Source organism: Prionailurus viverrinus, chromosome C1 (assembly GCF_022837055.1).
Source record: "Prionailurus viverrinus isolate Anna chromosome C1, UM_Priviv_1.0, whole genome shotgun sequence".
Lineage (NCBI taxonomy): Eukaryota > Metazoa > Chordata > Mammalia > Carnivora > Felidae > Prionailurus > Prionailurus viverrinus.
Genome location: NC_062568.1, coordinates 169998183 through 170015435, shown reverse-complemented (window position 1 = coordinate 170015435; position 17253 = coordinate 169998183). Strand labels below are relative to the sequence as shown.

The 17253-nt window shown below is 57.7% G+C and overlaps 1 protein-coding gene across 1 annotated transcript; it reads left to right on the top strand.

Annotated features, from left to right (window-relative positions):
- Positions 1 to 5153: 5153 nt before the first annotated feature.
- On the top strand, positions 5154 to 15474 carry BSND (barttin CLCNK type accessory subunit beta). Its single transcript, XM_047871703.1, has 4 exons — positions 5154 to 5550; positions 11689 to 11783; positions 13465 to 13734; positions 14662 to 15474. Exons 1-4 carry the CDS (start codon positions 5374 to 5376, stop codon positions 15074 to 15076), a joined length of 957 nt encoding a protein of 318 aa, XP_047727659.1. The 5' UTR covers positions 5154 to 5373; the 3' UTR covers positions 15077 to 15474.
- The last annotated feature ends 1779 nt before the right edge of the window (positions 15475 to 17253 follow it).

Genomic DNA, 17253 nt, shown 5'->3' with positions numbered 1-17253 from the left:
TAAAATCGGTTCTCGTTTCTTTGTTTATTGTATGTTTCTCTCCACCAGGAAACTCTGCTAGAACAGAGGTATTTCTTTCCTTTACCTCGGTGTCCCTGAGGCCTAGAAACGGCGCCTGGCACGTGGAGGTGCTCAGCAAACATTCGCCGGCGGACCGAAGGGATAGATGTCGCTACTGTTCTCATTCTTGGGCCCTCTCAGCCACTCGAGCCAGATCTTGTGGCTCTTCTGTAATGTTCTCCCTCCCCATCACCAACTCCTGCCTCCTTCCCTTCCTCTCCTTCTCTCCCGTCTGCCCAGACCCTTCCCACTATTGTGGAGACATACATTGGAATCCCGCCTCCACCCTCCCCTTCCTGTGTGATGCTGAGCTGGTTACACACACACACACACACACACACACTCTTCAGAGTCCCACACGTATCATGAGGATGGGGAAGGGGGATTTATCAGATCTCTGCAATTCCTAAGGAGTTAATGGGGTCCCAGGCTGGGACCCCAGAGCCCAGGGGACGCAGGGCTCTGGACGCAGAGCCCAGATTCCCTCCTTCCCCCAAACCGAGGAATCTCCCCAGCCAGATGGGTCAGGAAGCCGGCAGCGGGAGCTGGAGGCGGCAGGGGTGGGCGGGGCTTATCGGTAAGAGCCCCCACTAGGAGCAGTGACTTGTTCAAGGTCACCAGTGTCTTGGAGGCCGAGCCAGACCACAGAGCCAGTCTCCTTGCGAGGCAAGCCACCGTCCCCTTCTGAGCCACAGTGGCCTGTCAACTGGGGACCCTCCGGCAGGGTGCAGGACGGGGGAGCCCCGTGAGGCTGGGTCTGCCACTCCCACAGCCCCCAGTAGGCACCAGCTTGCTTCCTGGACTCTTGCCTCCTGGATGCAGCCGTCTGGTTTCTTCACCCACCACTCAGGGTTTATATGTGGTGCTGCCGCCGGGCCTGGGACATCAGGCCCCTCCCAAGCTGTCCCTGGGCTCCTCCCAGGCTTCTGTTTCCCTCTGGGCTGGCTGGTCACCCTGCCCCCTGAAGCACGCCACCTCAAATCGGTCCTAAATTTTCCAGTAGGAAACTCCCTAGCTACCCCCTGGCCCCCACCCTCAGCAACTAATCGCTCCTAACAATTGTTCGCTTTAATTTTCGTCTCCCTAGGCTTCTGCTAGAGCCTGGCAACTGCTCCTCTCTTCCACCACGCTGTTTTGCTTCTTCCAAACTGTTTTTGGAACCAGAGAATAATTGTCGAATTAAAATCTAATCCATGTTACCCTCCCCTGCGTACCCCCTTTAGAGACCCCACGTTGGCCTCTCAGAGATGTCAGATACCTTGGCATGACCCCAGGAGGCCCCCTGCCCGTGCTTCCCTCTCTGGCCTCCCTCTCTGCTGGAACTTCTACCCATCCCTCCCTTCCCCAATATCAGGGGAGAGCCTAGCCGGTTCTAGCCTCTGGGGATACAACAGTGCACAAAGCAAAGAGACAAGAGACAAGACAAATAAATAATGTATATGGCATGATAGATGGGGACGAGTACTATGGAGAAAAGTAAACTGGTAGAGAGGACAGGGAACACCTCGGTGGCGGGGCGGGGCGGGGGGGGGCATGCAAGTGTCTGGAGGAAGAGTTTTGCAGGCAGAAGGAACAGCAGGTGCAAAGGCCTTGGGGTGCCTTGTGTCCTGAGAAAAGCACGGAGCCAGGGCGCTGGGGTCCAGTGAGAGGGGGCAGGGCAGGAGATGGGCTCAGAGGGCAGAGGGGGTGGGCGGCACGGGCAAATTATCCAGGGCCTGGGGGCCATTTTGAGGTCTCTGGCATTTACTCTGATAAAACGGGGCCCCCTTCCAGGGTTCTGAGCAGAGCAGTGACATGGTCTGACCTGGCCTTTGGGTTGAAAAGAGACTTCGGGGGGCAAGGGTAGAAGCAGAGACGATTAGGGAGACAGAGATGTTGGGGGCTCGGACCTGAGTGATGAGCAGCAGTTGGGGGTGAAAAGTGATTGGATTCTTACATCTTAGAGGTAGGGCCAACAGGATGTGGATGTGAGAGGGGAGGTAAGGATGCTGGCCAGGATATCCAGGTGATGGCCTGAATAATGCTGGAAGGATAGAGTCAACTTGGGAGGGGCGGGTCTGAGGAGGCAGGGGAGTGGAGGGGTGGGGAGGTGCATGGCACTTAGAGTTTTGGCTCCAGCCATGTGTCAGTGCTTGCTTGCCCCCGGGCCTTTGCACTTGCTGATCTGCTTGTCAGAACTGCCTTTCCTGCCCTGACAGAACTCCAAATGACTTCTCAAGGATCCCTTCTACGAATCTGTCCCTTCATTCCTCCCACCTCCCCAGCCCCCCCCCCCCCCCCCCCCGCCAGTCTATCCCTCACTCTGCTTTGTGCATATACTGGACCTCACCCACGTCTCAGAGCCTTTATCTTACTGTGCCCCCGAAGGTAGGACCAAGCACCATCACTCTCTGAAAGCCCGTATTTATCAGAGCGCCTCCCTCACACTTCACAGAGCGTGTGTAGTAGGTGCTTAGCAAGAGACTGACTGGGGACCTGGTTTGAATTCTTGGCTCTGCTATTGACAGGTGTTGCCTCCATGAGCCTCAGTTTCTGCATCTGTCAAATGGGTGTGATCTGCCCTCCCCCCGCACGCCTCCGAGGTTTTCCAGAGGATCCTGAATGCATCCTAGAGGAAGGAAACAGCGGTTAGCGCGCCCTCTGCTGAAAGATGACAGACCTCTGAACCGCTGCTCCCACGACCTCGAGGTTGGGAGGAGGGTGAAGGCTACCGGCAGGTGGGAGGGGAGCGGGAAGCACGGAGGGCCGAACGTTTCCAACGCTCCGGACAAACATGTTCCCATTGAACCGTCACCGCGGCTCTGTGGAAGAGGTGACATCAGACCCATTGTACTGACCACGTACTTGTCCCAGAGCTTTCTTGTCGCTCCACCCCCCCTTTTTTTAAGAGAGAAAAGGGGGAAAGGAGGCTGCATCATGGCGAGGAACTAAAAGGTGGGGCGCAGAGGAAAATGCTCTGGTGACTTGGGAGGCTTTCCCTGAAAGTCTAAGGACCAGATTCATCTATACTGGGACTGGGGCTGGGGCTGCACGGGTCCCGGTCCTCGTTTAGCCACCGACCCAGTTTAGGGAGATATTGGCCAGTCCCTGCCACTCCCCAGGCTCAGTTTCCTCGCCTGTGAAACGGGCACGATAACGTGGGCTGAGGGGCAGAGAAGGCCTGATTGCCCGGACCGGACCGTGAGCGTCTGGCAGAGCGGGTGCTACGACGGCCACCAGGGGGCGCGAGAGGCTCCTGCTGGACCGAGACCACGCAGATCCACTCCCTGCCTGTTTGCGCCAGGACCTGCTCGCACGGGCTGAAGCCCCTCTTCTGGGAAGGGCGCTTGTCGCTTCCGCTTCCGTTCTCTGAGCCTCTTTAAGATGATAATAGTACTGCCCTGGAGGGTCCGGCCAGGTTGGTAATCAGATTACAAAGCGCTTGTTCCTCCATTAGGTCACTTCCTTGCACAGTACCTAGGAGGTGGCCTGATAACCACCTGTGGTGTTCAGGTGACAAGTCTCAAGTCCAGAGTGGAGCCACCAGCCCAAGTTCACCTGGGGAGTCAAACTTGGATGTGACCAGGCGACTCTCAGCCTTTCTTGACCCCTCAGCAACCTCTTACTGTGAGGGTCTATTACAGGGGATCCCTCCCCCTCTCCCTCCCCTTTTCCTCTCCCCACCACCAAGCCTCCCCTGGAAAAAGCGTTTGCAAGCCATAGCACCAGGAAGAGGGTGGGAGCGCAGGTGTGGTGCCCCGGAGCGAGCACAGCTCAAGATGGGGAGGAGGGAGAAGGTGGTGACAACAAACAGAACCCCCTCCTCCCCCCCCCCCCAAACCTACTAAGTCACAACGCCATCTGAAAGCCTTGTGTCCCGCGGTGGCAACTCAACCCTGTTAAAAACTACAAGTTACCATTTTCTTTCAGAGATCCTGATGGCCTTTGTTTCCATATAGTCCCATGAAGGAATCTGATGTGTCCCATCAGCCTGTTCCCAGGACTGACACCCCAACACGAGAATGCCATTCTTAGGGGCGCCTGGTGGCTCAGTCGGTTAAGCATCGGACTTTGGCTCAGGTCATGATCTCACGGTTCGTGGGTTGGAGCCCCACGTAGGGCTCGGTGCCGACAGCTTGGAGCCTGGAGCCCGCTTCGGATTCTGTGTCTCCCTCTCTCTCTCTGCCCCTCCCCCACGTGTGCTCTCTGTCTCTCTCTCTCTCTCTCTCACTCTCTCTCTCTCAAACATTTAAAAAATGCCATTCTTAGAATTAAGGCATCTTCCTAGGTCAGGGTGTCAGTCATTCACACCCTACGGGGGCATTAATGCACAGAGACTTTCTAGGGGACAGCTCTTTGTAAGCAGGTGTAGGGGAGCACAGGTATGAGAAAGGAACGAGGAACCCAGGGAAGCCAGGCCTGGCGGTCGCGCTGGTCCTGGGAGGTGCTGTTATTATCCCCGTCGTACAGAGGAGGAAAAGTGAGACACAGAGAAGTAATTTAATCAAGGGCATACTGTCCGCCCCACCCCCCCCCCCCCCCCCCCCCCGCCTCCATAGAGGAGCCAGAACCCAAGCCTGGCCCCCAGAGCCCGCCCTGCAAATTTTCATCTACAGTTAGGCAATATCACATGGTCGCCGGGTGCATAGCCTCTGGGTTCAGATTCTAGTTGCTCTGCCTGTGTGACCTTGGGCGATTTACCCCTCTGTCCTCATTTGTAGCATGGGGATAGGAGTAGTTGCCTCCCGGGATCCCCTTCATTGGGTTAAAACCTGTGGCACGTTTAGAACAGTGTCATGCGTGCAGGCGCCGTCCAGCAAATAGGAGCCATTATTCCTGAACCCCAGAGGGGCACACGACCTTGAAGAGTCCAGAGTTCTTCAGGACCCTCAAATGCTAGCTGGTGGGGCCCTGGAATCGTCCAGCGGCCTGCTAACGTCTTTCGGCCGGGGCCTGACGGCGTGGGGCCACCCGTCCAGCCCAGCTCAGCCCCACGCAGGCAAATGAGGTGATGTCAAAGCCTTGGCCGGGGCCCAGCCCCTGAAACCTCCCCTGCTCCCTCCCTCATGTTCTCCCTTGCCCAGATTCACAGCACACACGCACACAGGCTCTGGCTGGGCCCAGAGGGAAGGCGAGAGGGAGTCAAGGTGGGGGGGCGGCCCGGGCCCATCGAAGCGTAGCTCCTGCAGCCGGGACGAGCCGTGCGCCCCCGACTGGAGCTGGACCCGGAGGGAGCCGCCCTCCCTTCCACCCGAAGCCCAGTCCCCAGTGGTCCCGGAGCACCCTCCTTCTCTGTGTGGGTGTGTGCCTGGTTCCCCGGCCCCCCAGGCAGCCATGGCTGATGAGAAGACCTTCCGCATCGGCTTCATTGTGCTGGGGCTCTTCCTGCTGGCCCTCGGCACGTTCCTCATGAGCCACGATCGGCCCCAGGTCTACGGCACCTTCTACGCCATGGGCTGCGTCATGGTGATCGGGGGCGTTGTCTGGAGCATGTGCCAGTGCTACCCCAAGGTAGGTGGGGGTGGCCTCAGATGGGCTGCGGGCCCGGGCCCAGGGAGCTTGGGGGCCCTGCCTCTGTTCCCCCTCCTTCACTGGTCTTTTCCTCCTCCCCTGTTTTACTCTCTTTTCTTCCCTCTGCCCTCATGAGCATCCATCCATCCATCCATCCCTTCCTCCTCATCAGGATTGATCAGAAGCCCCCTGGACCCGGAGCCCTGAGCCCTGTGGGAGACACAGTGAAACCCCACGCACAATCATGTGCTTGACATCAATATTAAGGAGCGTTTGCTGCCTGCCAGGCATCCCTGCACGCACAGTGCAGTTGTCCTCATCCTGCGCTTTTTGGTACTGTCTGTAGTTCTGTATTCTCTTATCTTTTAAGTTTATGTATTGATTTTTGAGAGAGAGAGAGAGAGTGGGAGGGAGGGAGGGAGGGAGGGGCGGAGAGAGAGAGAGGGAGAAAGAAGGGGCCAGAGAAGGGGAAAGAGAGAGAATCCCAAGCAGGCTCTTTGCCAACGTGCAGACGTGGGGCTCGAACCCACGAACCGTGAGATCATGACTTGAGCTCAAGTTGGCGGCCTAAGCGACTGAGCCACCCAGGTGCCCCTGTAGTTCCATTTTAGAGTGGAGAGGCCCTGGGCTCAGGAAGTGAGGTCCCTCAGCCCCTAAGTGTCCAAGTTGGGGCTTAGAGCTCAGATGTGTGTGTCCACCTCCGAGGGCTATCCCTGTGTCCCAGAGCCGCTGAGAGTTCTAGGGTGGGTCAGGGGTAACTTTGACCGTGTGGCTTGGGCAGTGCTCTCTTCTTCGGTTTTATGTACTCCTAGCCTTATGAGTGACTTAATGATGAGAAGAGCACTGGTTTGGGAGTCCTGAGTTCTAGTTCCTGCTCTGTCTCAAACTTTCTGTGTGACCTTTGAGTGTCTGAACCTCAGTTTCTTTCATCTGTAAAATGAGCCCCAAGCTTTTATTTCTCCCAGCCTCCCAGAGTTATTATGAATAACAGAGAAGAGATGGGATGTAGGAATGTTTTATAAACTGTAGGGTGCTGTATTTAGGAGAAGGGCTTCTAATCGCACTGTTAATGGTCCCCCCAGCAATGTGTGGGGCATGTCAGGCGTTGTGATCTGTCAGTGCCCAGGCAGGATGAGTGACTTTTCCAAGGTCACACAGCTGGTCAGACAGACCCAGGGAGACAAGGAGAGAAGCATGGATTCTAACTTGGGCTCTGTCTCCAACGGCCTGGAAGACTCTGGGCAAACCCCTTCCTTCGCTGAGCCTCAGTTTCCTCATTTGTACAACGCGTGTGTCAGGCAGAGGGTGCCGGAAAGGGGGTGCATCGAAGGGCCCTGCGGGTCCTGACATGTAGGGCTCCAGGCCCCAGGCAGCCCCCACAACCCGCACCCCCCTCCTCCCTCCCACCTGGGTGGCTGTGCTCAGGGGTTCAGGGGAGGAGGGAGGGAGGGAGGAAGCTCCTGGGGGCCGGGACCTGGCTCTCCCCAGCCCTGCCCCCTCTGTGGGCCAGCCCCGGGCTGTCACTGTGTTTGGTGCTGGGGCGGTCTGGACTGGTTTGTAGTCATTCACCGGGCAGTTTACAGTCAACCAGCCTCTGTCTGTGCAATGCCCTGAGTGGAGGTCACCAGGAGAAGAGGTCCTCGGGGCCCCTGCCACCTGCGTCACCACCTCCGTTGTCACCCTCCTCCCAGAGAGGAGGCTGCATCCTGGGGCCCGGCGAGGGGACAGCAGGGGTGTGGAGGGCGGTATCCTTCCTGCCCTCTCCCCCTTTACCCGAGGTTGGCTCTGGGGGGCAGGTGAGGGCCCGGGTGGCGGTGGGGAGTGAGGGAGCGAGGGGAGAGGGAATCTTACTGGGTATTAATGAGTAACTGTTGATAGATCCACGTGTTCAGCTGCTGTGGAGGCAGCACCCGCTTTGGTGTCTACCAGGCCTAGAGGCAACTCCCTCCTCCCTACGCCCCTCTTCTGTGACCTTGGCAGGGGCTGCCCCCCACCTCCGGGAGCCTCGCGTGGCCCAGTGGGAGGAGTCAGGGAGGTCTTGTATGTGGGGGCCCCGTATCGCACTCTCGTCCTCAGAATTGGCCTGTGTGTGGCGTTGGGCAGGCCTCTGAACGTGTGTGCAGGCGTGTGAGCACCGGTGCGGGGCTGTGTGGGTGTGTGTTTCAGAGACGCAGGCTGTGCGAGCCGGCACACCGAGGCCCGGGAAGGAAGGTGTGTTGTTGGCCGGGGAGGTGTCGCCGGAGGAGAGGCCCCCGCCTCCCACATTGTCTCAGGGCCTGGGCCGTCGGGGCCCTCAGCAGATGCCGGTGCCCATTCTCCCCTGCCTCTCAGTGCCCGACGAACGGGAATTTTCCGGGTTGAAGCAAACACAGATACAAGGGAATGGAATCAGCCAGTTACGATAGGAGAGTAACGTGAATGAAGCGGTCCCTGTCTTGAGGGGCTGGGGGTCTCATGGGGGAGACCATTTTCTGCCCGATGGGGAGAGAGCAGGCTTCACGGAGAAGACGAGCTGGCCTCTGTAGGTTAAGTAGAAGTCCACCAGGCGGAGAAGATGGGGAGAGACTTTCCAGGAAGGAGGAACAGCGCGACCCAAGACACGAGGTAAAAGGGCAGGGGGGGTGGGTCGACATGACCGCTGCAAGGGGAAGGTCGGAAGGAAGGTGGAGATGGAGAGGGCTCAGCTCCGCGGGGCCTGGGGACACGATTAGCCTTGCAGTTCAGGAAAGTTCCCAGGCTGACATCTGAAAGGATGGAGGTTGGGGGGCAACCAGGCCAGTGAAGGAGGACTACTCCTCACCGGTCCAGGCGAGAGATGGTGGGCCCCTGGACTGAGGCAGAATTTGAACCCAAGCCTGTAGGAACCGAGAAGAACTAATTCATCACATGTGCAGGGCCTGCTGTGGCCGGGCACAGCACTGGCACGTCTCCTGAGCTTATCTCATGGGATTTCTGAAATACACTCGGTGGTGGTCGGCTGGACCTCAGGCATGACAGAGGCAGAGGAATTGGGGCAAATCGGGTAGATGGGGCAGCAGGGACGCTGTGCCCGTAGGCCGAGGTGAGGCAGGGCTCCTGGGAGAAGGGAAGGGCTGGCAGAGAAAGCAGGGCCTCTCCCTGTCTGGCCTCTGTTTCTACCCACAGTTCCCCCAAACCCCTCTCCTGCCAGGTCTACTGGAGCCCGGGACCAGGCCCCCGATTGGTGGCTGATGAATCTGTCCTCTCTACGGGCCTCCCTCGCTCCCTCTGCCACCTTCCTTTGGGGACTGCTCACTGCTCTGCCTGAACACAAATCTGCCCGTGTCCTCGTCTGCCAAGGACTCCTCCAGGGCTCCCATTGCTCCTGGGTAAAGACTGAACTCCTTAGTCTGATGTTCTGGGGTCCTCGTAGTCTGGTATCCCCTCACCAGTTTCAACTCTGCCTGTCCCTCTCTTAAAAGAACTTGTGTTCTAACATGCTCCAGCCTTTCCTTCCCCCTCAGGCTTTCCACTGTGCTGATAGTAGTGATGGTGTATCATGATGATGATGAAGGTAATCGTGATGATGATAGTGGTGTTGATGGAGATGATGGTGGTGATGGTGATGGTGGTGATGTTGATGGAGATGATGTTGATGGAGATGGTGATGTGATAATGATGATGATGGTGGTGATGGTGGTGATGTTGATGGAGATGATGTTGATGGAGATGATGTTGATGGAGATGATGTTGACGGAGATGATGTTGATGGAGATGATGATGGTGGTGATGGTGATGGTGGTGATGTTGATGGAAATGATGATGGTGATAATGATGATGATGGTGGTGATGGTGATGGTAAGGATATACTGATGATGTTGATGGAGATTATGACTGTGGAGGTGGTGATGGTGAAGGTGATGATGTTGATGGAGATGATGATGGTGATAATGATGATGATGGTGGTGATGGTGGTGTTGATGGTGATGGTGGTGATGTTGATGGAGATGATGTTGATGGAGATGATGATGGTGGTGATGGTGATGGTGATGATGTTGATGGAGATGATGTTGATGGAGATGATGATGGTGATAATGATGATGATGGTGGTGATGGTGGTGGTGATGGTGATGGTAAGGATATACTGATGATGTTGATGGAGATGATGATGGTGGTGGTGGTGACGGTGACGATGGTGGTGTGGTTGTGACATGATGGTGACAGTGATAGAGATGATGGTAGTGGTGGTGATTGTGGGGGTGCTAATCGTGTTGTTCATGAAGAGGAGGAGAAGGAGGAGGCAGAGGAGGAGGAGGAGGAAGGGAGGGAGGTGGTGACTGAGCCATGAGGTAATGAGATAGAGGAATGGGCAGCTTCTAAGAAGTACAGAGCCAGCTGGCAAGTGCAGGGCATCCTTGGTAGGTGTGGAAGATACCAAGACCCTTGCCTTATTTCTAGGCATTTGGGGGGAAGCTTACCACTCATAGGAGTTCTAAGAACCCCTCTACCCATCATCCCCTGCTCCCCAGCAGGAGGGAGCTTTTGCGGTGCAAACAAGTATCTTTTACTCATCGCACTCTGTAGGAAGAGAGAGACTATTCATGACTCTCGTATATTACAGTAGGGTCTCATCACATATTTGTTGAACGGATTTTCAGTTGAGGACAGCAGACTCAGAGAGGCCAGACAACTTCATCCCCCGTAGCATCAAACTATGGTTTACCAAGCGGCCCCTATGTGCCCAGCATTGTTCTGGGGAATTCCTCATACGTTATCTCATGGAATCCGCACAGCAACCCCAGGAGACGGGTCTTGCTAGCCCCATTTAACAAACATGGTGGTAAGATACACATCGCACGAAGTTTGCTGTCTTAACCATTTTGAAGTAGTGTTAATTACATTCACATTGTTGTGCAACCGATCCCCACAGCCCTTTTCACCTTGCAAAACTGAAACTCTATTACGCCCATTAAACAATAACTCCCCACCCCTCTCCCTCCAGTCTGTGGCAACCGCCATTCTACTCTCTGTCTCTATGACTTTGACTATTGAAGGCACCTCATACAAGTGGACTGGTACAGAATTTGTCTTTCTGTTACTGGATTATTTTTTTTTTTAATGTTTATTTTTGAGACAGCACAAGCAGGGGAGGGGCAGGGAGAGGGGGATAGAGGATCCGAAGTGGGCTCCGTGCTGACAGGCTGACATCAGCGAGCCCGATGTGGGGCTTGAACTCACAAACCGTGAGATCGTGACCTGTGCTGAAGTCGGACGCTCAACCGATTGAGCCACCCATGGCGCCCCTGTTACTGGCTTATTTCTTCAAGGTTCATCCGTGTCGTAGCCTGTGTTAGACCCTCCCTCCTTTTTAAGGCCGAATGATGTTCCACTGCATGTACGTACCGCATTTTATCTATTCAGCTGTTGTTGGACACTTGAGTTGCTTCCACCTTTCCGCTGTTGTGAACAACGCTGCAAATATCTCTTCGAGGCTAGCCCATTTTACAGAGGAGCACGTAGAGGCTCTGAGAGGAGGGATGAGCTGCCCGAGGGAGGAATCTCCCCAGTCTCCTGGATCCCCCAAAGCAGGGCTCCTTCTGTCTCATCCCACTGCCTCCCTTATGACCTGCCTCCCCTCTGCCACCAGGCACCCACCCCATGTGCTGCACCTGCAGAGACCTCTTGATCCCTGAAAGTTCAAGGACAGGGACTAGTGGGTGCAACGTCAGCCATTCCCTTCCCTTCCCCCGCCGCAGCCTCTGTGCCCAGAAATCGATGACAATGATCTGCTTTCCACTCACGGGCCAGATGTGGATGAAGCACCCACTGTGTGCCAGGCACATTCTGGGCACTGGACGAGGACCCCGGGAAACGAGAAGACACCACCTCCTCCAGCGCAGGGATGTTTGTCTCATTTGCTCACTGCTGCCCCCTAGGGCCAAGGAGCGTGCTTGACACACAGCTGTGCTCAATAAATGTCTTTTGGGTGAAATGAAGATCCTGGTGGGAGCAGAAGCCTAGAGATCCAAACACCCTCCCCCTCTTCTCCCGCTGCCCCTGCTGCTGCTGGGTCCTGAGCCAGCCCCTCTCCTGTCACATGGCAGGGCGGCGGGGCGAGGGCCCCCCTGGTCAGGATGGGCAGGGGAGCTGCAGAGAAGCCTTTTCTCCTTTGCCTCGCAGATCACCTTCATACCCGCTGACTCTGACTTCCAAGGCAACCTGTCCCCAAAGACGCTGGGCCTGCTGGAGAATGGGCTCGCCTCCGAGATGAAGAGGTAGGTGCCAGGACCTCGGGGGTGGGGGTGGGGGTGGGGGGCAGCGGCAGCCCCTCAGGCCAGGCCAGCCTCCTCTTACAGAGGAGAGTGATGGAGTCCGGGTGGGAGGGGCGGGCGGTGTCTCCTCTGCTTTGCCGCAGGTTCCCGCTTTGCCTCCTCACGCACTGAGAGCATGCTATTAATAATCGGGGATTGTTCTGAACTCTCAATTCTACGACGTAGGCGTTATTATTCCCACTTTACAGATGAGGAAACTGAGGCTCAGGGACTTTGCCCTGTCTTGGAGTGACGTAGAGGCGGGGCCAGAAATCAAGAACAGGTGTGGCCCCGAATCCCAAACAGCTGTGACGGCTACTATGCCTTGTGACGGCAAACAAGGGGCATGTCGATGGCCAAGCACAGCCGTGTGGGATTTGGGGAAAGCGACTTACCTCTCTTTGCCCTGCCTGCAAAATAGGGGTACTGATAGCACCTCTCTCCTAGGGCTTCGGGGAGAGATAGGTGAGATAATATAAGCAAAGTGCTGAGAACAGAACCTGGTGCATGGTAGGCCCTCTCCCTAAGCGTGTCACCATTCGTAGGAACGACTTCCTTTGCACCAGAGGCTAAACCGGTAATGCACTCGTGACTTCCTTCAGTCCTCATAGAGACCCTGTGAAGTGGGGGGGGCGGGCCCTTTATACAGATGTGGAAACTGAGGCTCAGAAAGGACAACCACAGGCCTTAAACCTCGTAGGGAGTCAGTGATGGGCCAGACCCTGGGGAGGGAGTGGGACCAGCCACCCTCCCCAGCCCTGGAGGCTGTGGCTCTGTGCTCAGAATGCTAAGCTGCACGTCCAGGGTCTGTGTGATCAGGGCCCTGGAACTGTCTGTGTTGCCTAGGGAAGGAGGCAGGGATGGTGTTTTCTGTTCCTGGCGCACAGAGTGACCGAATGTCCCCAGGGGAGTGAGGTAGCTAGACCCTGGGTGGGCGCAGGGGTCAGCCTCAGGATCGGTCCCACAGGGAGGGCCACTGCTCAGAGCTGCTGCTCAGGCTGCTCTGAGTTCTGGGCTCACCTGTGTGATCCTGGGTGAGGGAGCTAGGCTCCGAACCTCACTTTCCGGAGGGGCTGCAGACAGCATAGAGAACGTGATGGCTGGAGCCCCAGCTCTGCCACCTGCTGTCCGAGGCACCCACAGCTCAAGTCGCAGTGCCTCCCAGCTCCCAGTTACGGTGGGGATTAGCTGAGCTCCCTGACAGAGCCTGGCAGGCAAGGAGCACTCGACAGCTGGGCTGTTGTCCTCACCCGAAAAACACTGGGCTTCGAGGTGGTGTTCGGAATAAATGGGATGGGAAGCAGGGCCTTTAGCCCACTGTCTGAAATGCAGCCCGCTTTCAGCCAACGCGGACTGGGGTGCATCTCACAACTGTACTCCTGGGGTTACCTTTGGAGACGTGGAGTAAAAGGAGCACTGGACTGAGAGTCTGAGCCCTGCCACGCCTTCTTGGGCCTCAGTGTTCTCATCCACGAACTGGGTACAGTTACATCCCCCCCAAAGGCTTCTTGGAGACCCGGGGAGACCGGATGTCCAGAACAGGGGGGCCGGGGGAAGAGGGGGGAACGCCGATGTCTCCTCCTGTGTGGACCTTTGCCCACCTTCCTGTCTGTCCTGTCTCCGCTGTCTGCTGTGCCCCACCCAGCTCCCAGCCCCCATACGTCAGGCTGTGGGAGGAAGCCGCCTATGACCAGAGCCTGCCTGACTTCAGCCACATCCAGATGAAGGTCATGGGCTACCATGAGGACCCCCGCCCCCTGCTGGCCCCTGAGCCGGGACAGCCGCAGCTGGGAGCCAGTGGTGGAGGAGAAGGTGGCCCTTGTGAGGCTCAGGCCTGGATGGAGGCTGCGGTGGTCATCCACAGGGGCTCAGATGAGGACGGGGAAGAGAGAAGCCCGACTGAGAGCAGGCTTGGGTGAGTGCACGGAGTGCAGGAGTGGGGATGCTGCCCAGTTCTGGGGTGAAGGAGGAGGGGCTGTGGGCCACTGATGGCTGGTGGGGGAACATCTGGGACCAGAGAGGGCATGGGGGTGGGGACACCCTGAGAGGCAGCAGATGTAGCAGACACATGAGTCTGGGCTTGTGTCTGCCCGGCCGGGCCTGGGTTCGAATCCCAGCTCCTCTGCTGCGTAGCCTTGGCGAGCTTCTTATCCCCCTGGGCCTCAGTTCCCCCATGTGGGAATCATCACTCCTACCTCAGAGGGTTGTTGTGAGAACTGGGACAGTGCTTTCAAGTGTCAGGCCCACCACCGCCCCCTACACTCTCTGAATGCTCATTGTGAGTTCCCCTGGGGGCAGGGAGCCTGACGACCTGAGTTCAAATGCGGGCTCTGTTGCTGAGGTGCTCTGGGACCTCGGGCAGGGCGCTCCCCACCCAGCCCTTCCCTGGCTGTTTATGAACTGGGCTTCTCCTGCGTCCATTTATTCATTTATCCTACTGCCATTGCTGGAACCTACTGCCTGCCCCCGCCCCGAAGGCCCCCCACCCCTCAGGAGCTCCCTGTCCAATGGGGGAGGCAGACGAGGGAACAGAAGGTGAACCCTGAGTGGCTGGAGAGGCAGAGGAAGGACTCAGTGTGGATAATGACATAATAATGCCCATTTATTGAGCACCTACTATGTGCCAGGCATTGTGCAAAGTGCTTTGCACCCACTATGCGCTGTAATCCTCCGAGACAACCCTAGGAGTGAGTACGATTACTTCTCCCACTTTACAGGGGAGGAAACTGAGGCCCAGACAGGTGAACTCACCTGCCCCGGGCCTTGCAGCCAGTGGCTAGAATTTGGACACAGGCACTCTGACTCAGGGCTACCCTCACCCTCTCGGCCTTTGCTCCTGCAGCCTCCCAGCCTGTCCCCAGGGCCCTGCACCCCTGGCTTCCTTCCAAGATGACCTGGATGTGGGCTCCAATGAGGAAGGCAGCCTCAACCCATCTCCGCCTGAGGAGGACGAGCCTCACCCCCCGCCCGGGGAGCCCTGGGCCTGCAAGTGCCCGCTGGACCGCTTCCATGACTTTGCCCTGATCGACGCCCCCACGTCAGAGGACGCGCCTCCAGAGCGGCAGTGGTGGGATACCGCCCTGTCCAGCTATGGGCAGCAGTCCCAAAGGACAAAGGAGGAGGAAGAGGAGCCTTCAGACATAGGCACAGAGGAGCCAGAGCAGGAAGGGGAAGACTTGTACTATGGGCTGCCGGACAGCCCTGGGGACCCCCTTCCAGACAAGGAGCTGGGCTTTGAGCCCGACGCCCAGGGCTGAGATGGGACCACTCCCCGGGTTCTAGCCCTGCACCACCGCTAACCCCCATGCCACCTCACAGGGCCTCGATGCCCCTGTCTGCCAAATGGGGCTGTGTGGAGGTTTGCACAAGACAGTGGACCCGAGAGCACTCTGGGGGCTCCAAGAAGTGCATGGGGAGGGGATGTTTGCTGTCCGTGGACCGTTGCTCTCCAGCTGTTAGTTTCCTGTGGTGAAGCTTTGAAGGTACGCTGTGATTCACTGAGAAGATTCGCTGCCGCTGGGGCCCTCAAGAGCCTTTTCTGCCTCCCCCCAAAGCTGGCCTCTGAGCAGGACCCAACTTGGTGCTACCCTGATCCTCTGTGAAGGCCTCTCAGGGTTCCCGATCCCGCTCCCCGCCCCCCACCCCCCCATCCTGCCCCACGCCCCATTCGGAGCGAACCACGTTGTCTGCCCACGTCCCTCCTGTGGCCCCCTCGGCCCCAGATCCAAAACCTTCCATGAGTCGCCTCTGCTGACCTCCCCCTGGCCAGCCCCGCTCCACACCTCCTCTCTCTAATTCCATGCCCCCCTCCCACTACCGCGTCCCAAGCTGTCCCCTCCACCAGCGTGCCCTTTGCTTCCTTGCATGTCTTGGCAACTTCATGCTCAGCCTTCAGACCCCGGCACAGATGTCCCTCCTCTGAAAGCTTCGCCTGGTGTTACCGCCTCCTGGACCGAGTTACTTCTGGCTCCTCTGTGCCACCCTCGGGCCTCGAACACTTACCACCGGAGCAGGGCTGGCTGCTCGAGGCTAGCACGTTAACTCTCCTCACCTCAGTATCTCCTGCGCTCCGGCCAGTGGTCACTGAAGGCTTACAAGCCTGAGCAGAGCCTTTTGCAGGTGGTTGCCACCATCGCCATCCCCGAGCTCTCAGCCCCCCACCCCTTCGTTCTCTGGCATTCAGACCTCCAAATGGCATGCACAGGAGTCACAAAGGCGGGCAGAAAGCCCCCACAGAAACCCCCTTCCCTGCGTTGGCTTAGGACTGTGGGTGAAACGAAGCCTCCTGGCTCGATTCAGCTTGATTCCGGTGGTGTTTACGGAGCACCTACGGTGTCCCAGACACTACGCCGGACTCTTTAGGGGGAGAGAGACACGAACCTAGAAGGTTCTTGCCTGCCAAGAGCTTACTATCTACTGAGCTTGGCATCTTGTAAGTTAGGAACAGAGTGCAGAGTGCAAGCCAAGGCGGGAGCCGAGGGGTTGACAGTGGGCACACGGGGGGCAGTAGAGTGACAGCCGCACAACCGTCTGGGGCCATCGAAGGCAGCGACGACCACCTCAGGCTACCTGAGCAACCCCCGAAGGTATCACGGTCCCGTAGCCTCCCGGGTGTAATGCTTGTATGAGTCTGATCTCTGCCAACGCCTGTGTGCCCCAGCATGGACAGTGGCAGCGTCCGAGAGAAGGCCAGTGACAATGCTTCCCACTCAGAACTTGCACCCGGGGCCTCCGGGTTAGAGTTGGGGGTCTTGGCTGAGGGAGGGGGACGCGCCCTGTGCTGAGTACACGCCCCTGGAGACGCACCTCCCCCTTCATTCTGGGTCATTACCACCCCCACCCAGTAGGAAAGCCTCTATGGTGAAGGGCGCCACGGGGCACATCCCTCTGCCATCGCATGCTCCCGCCAGCGGCCCTGAGACAGTGGACAGTAAGGTGCAGCGTCAGGGGAGCAGGTGACCTGCATCAGAAGGGGCGTCTGGGCAAACAGCTAAAATAAAGTGTTCGATGTTTAAAGGGGTCACCTTCACCTGCAAATTCTTTTATGTGAAACTACCACCCATCCCCTCTGTGGGCGGGATGAATAAGGCATCGTGCCCGGCGGGCACCGTGGGCACTCTCTGGAAAGTGAACACCACCCGCGGTGCGGTGACCATGTGGGACAGCTGTGTGGCACAGAATCTCAGGAGCCGCCCGTGCCCCTGAATCACAACTGCGGGGCGTTCCCCAGAGAACCCAGAGCCTCTGGCTGCCGAGCACGCCAGCAGAGAGCCTAACCCTGTCCCGGGGAGTGGCACGGTGGGGGGGGGGGGGAGTTGGGGCAGCAGAGAGAGATGGCAAGGCTCAGGCTTTGCCAGTCCTGGGTCCCCCCCATGTCTTGCAGCGTGATGGGGATCCCGTATGCATAGTCAGCGCTGGGCAGTCCTGGTCTATG

Excerpts from the sequence above, each read along its gene's own strand:
- BSND (XM_047871703.1), top strand. The coding sequence starts at position 5,374 with ATGGCTGATGAGAAGACCTTCCGCATCGGCTTCATTGTGCTGGGGCTC. Across the intron at positions 5,551-11,688 it reads TGTGCCAGTGCTACCCCAAG|ATCACCTTCATACCCGCTGA; the intron begins GTAGGTGGGGGT and ends TTTGCCTCGCAG. Across the intron at positions 11,784-13,464 it reads CTCGCCTCCGAGATGAAGAG|CTCCCAGCCCCCATACGTCA; the intron begins GTAGGTGCCAGG and ends TGCCCCACCCAG.